A 1,979-nucleotide genomic window follows, 5' to 3' on the forward strand; every position below is an offset into this window, starting at 1 on the left:
ACAACACAATGCACTGTCAATAAAACCAGTCTATGACATAGACAAAATTTTTAAATAAATTTTGAAAAGTGCACTTGAGATATAGAATCAATAAATTATTGGATTTTGGAACAGTTGAGTTGATCTCTAAAAAATTTCTCTTCTAAGAGTACAATAAAGATACTTATAAACTAAGTCCAACCAGTGTATTGACAATATTAATCACCAAATTAAAGAATAAATTTTATGTGAATGTCCTTGAGTTGACTTGTCATTGTTTATCACTGATGAGCTTTGATATTCCTTTAGGACAAGAATCAGAAGTCAGATATGAAAAACCATACAGTAACAACATTCATTCTACTGGGACTAACAGATGATTCAAAACTTCAGGGTCTGCTTTTAATTTTTCTATTTTTTACCTATTTACTGAGTGTAAGTGGGAACCTGGCTATTATCTCACTTACATTTGTGGATTCTCACCTTAAAACACCAATGTACTTTTTCCTACAAAATTTTTCCTTTTTAGAGATCTTATTCACATCAGCTTGTATTCCTAAATACTTATACAACTTATCAACAGGTGACAAGACTATTACCTACTGTGCTTGTGTCATTCAAGCATTTTTTACTGATCTTTTTGGAGTAACTGAATTTTTCCTCCTGGCTACCATGTCCTATGACCGATATGTGGCCATCTGCAAACCACTGCATTACATGACCATCATGAACAGCAGAGTCTGCAGAGGACTCATCCTTTACTGTTGGATGGCTGGCTTGTTAATCATACTTCCACCATTCGGTTTGAGCCAAAATCTGGAATTCTGCAACTCTAATGTCATTGATAGCTTCCTCTGTGATGTATCTCCATTCCTGAAGATTTCATGCTCAGACACCTCAGTCATTGAGCAGATGGTTATAGTCTGTGCCGCGTTGACCTTCATCATAACTCTTCTTTGTGTAATTCTGTCCTACTTATATATAATCAAGATGATCTTAAGATTCCCTTCTGCCCAGCAAAGAAAAAAGCCTTTTCTACCTGTTCTTCCCACATGGTTGTGGTTTCCATCACCTATGGCAGCTGTATTTTCATCTACATCAAACCTTCAGCAAAGGACTCAGTGGCTATTAATAAGGGTGTAATAGTGCTGCTTACTTCCATTGCTCCTGTGATGAACCCCTTCATTTACACCTTGAGAAACAAGCAAGTAAAACAAGCCTTCAACGACTCAATCAAAAGAATCATCTTATCTTTCAAGAAGTAAACAAATGCCAAAGTTGATGTTTCAAGGTTTATAAGACATGTTATCCCAAGACTTCCAGCCAAGATGGAGGCCTAGACAGACATGCTGCATCACCTTCCACAACTAAGAACAAATACAACTACCTCAAAACTAGAGACAATCAGAAGTTTCAGAAAATCGAGCTTCATGGAAGTCCAACAAAGATATTAAGAAGAAATACTCATCCAGACAGGTAGGAGGAGCAGAGCTGGGCTGGAGAGGATGCAGTGTGAAGATGGTGGCAGTGGCTACAACAGCTGTGGCTGCCCAGTGGAAAGCGCAGTCACACATTTTATTAAGTAGGGAGGAACACCTTGGAGCACTCCTAGCACCAGACCAGATGGCAGAGCTCACAGTTCCAGTGGTGAGAAAAATGCAGTAAAGCTTCATTGCTTCTGACTGTGAAACCCAGTGGAGGTTGGGGCAGAGGAAGAAACTGCCAGTCGCTCAGCAGAGCCCTATTGTTTAAAGGACAGTCACAGTCCTAGAACGTCTGTAGACACACCCACTCTTGGAACAATGGCCAGGGCATCAGCTAGAGAGGTGCCAGTCCCATACAAAAGTGGGAGAAATCACTAGAAAAGGGATGAGTGTTCAGCAAGCGAAATTGTTCCAAGACCCCTCCCTCACATACAGCACCATATGTGGTAAAACAAGTCACCCATACTAATGAATACCTAAGGCTCCGCCCTTTACAACATAACAGATGCAAAGACC

At 39.8% G+C, this 1,979-nt stretch overlaps 1 protein-coding gene across 1 annotated transcript; it reads left to right on the plus strand.

The window, feature by feature from the left end:
* The first annotated feature begins 309 nt into the window (after positions 1-309).
* LOC150011913 (olfactory receptor 6C2-like) lies at positions 310-1,244 on the plus strand. The gene is given in 2 exon segments (XM_090275603.1): positions 310-994; positions 997-1,244. Coding segments are annotated over 2 exon segments (933 nt in total).
* Positions 1,245-1,979: the final 735 nt, after the last annotated feature.

Source organism: Furipterus horrens, unplaced genomic scaffold, assembly GCF_987537825.1.
Source record: "Furipterus horrens unplaced genomic scaffold, mFurHor1.1.pri manual_scaffold_4, whole genome shotgun sequence".
NCBI lineage: Eukaryota > Metazoa > Chordata > Mammalia > Chiroptera > Furipteridae > Furipterus > Furipterus horrens.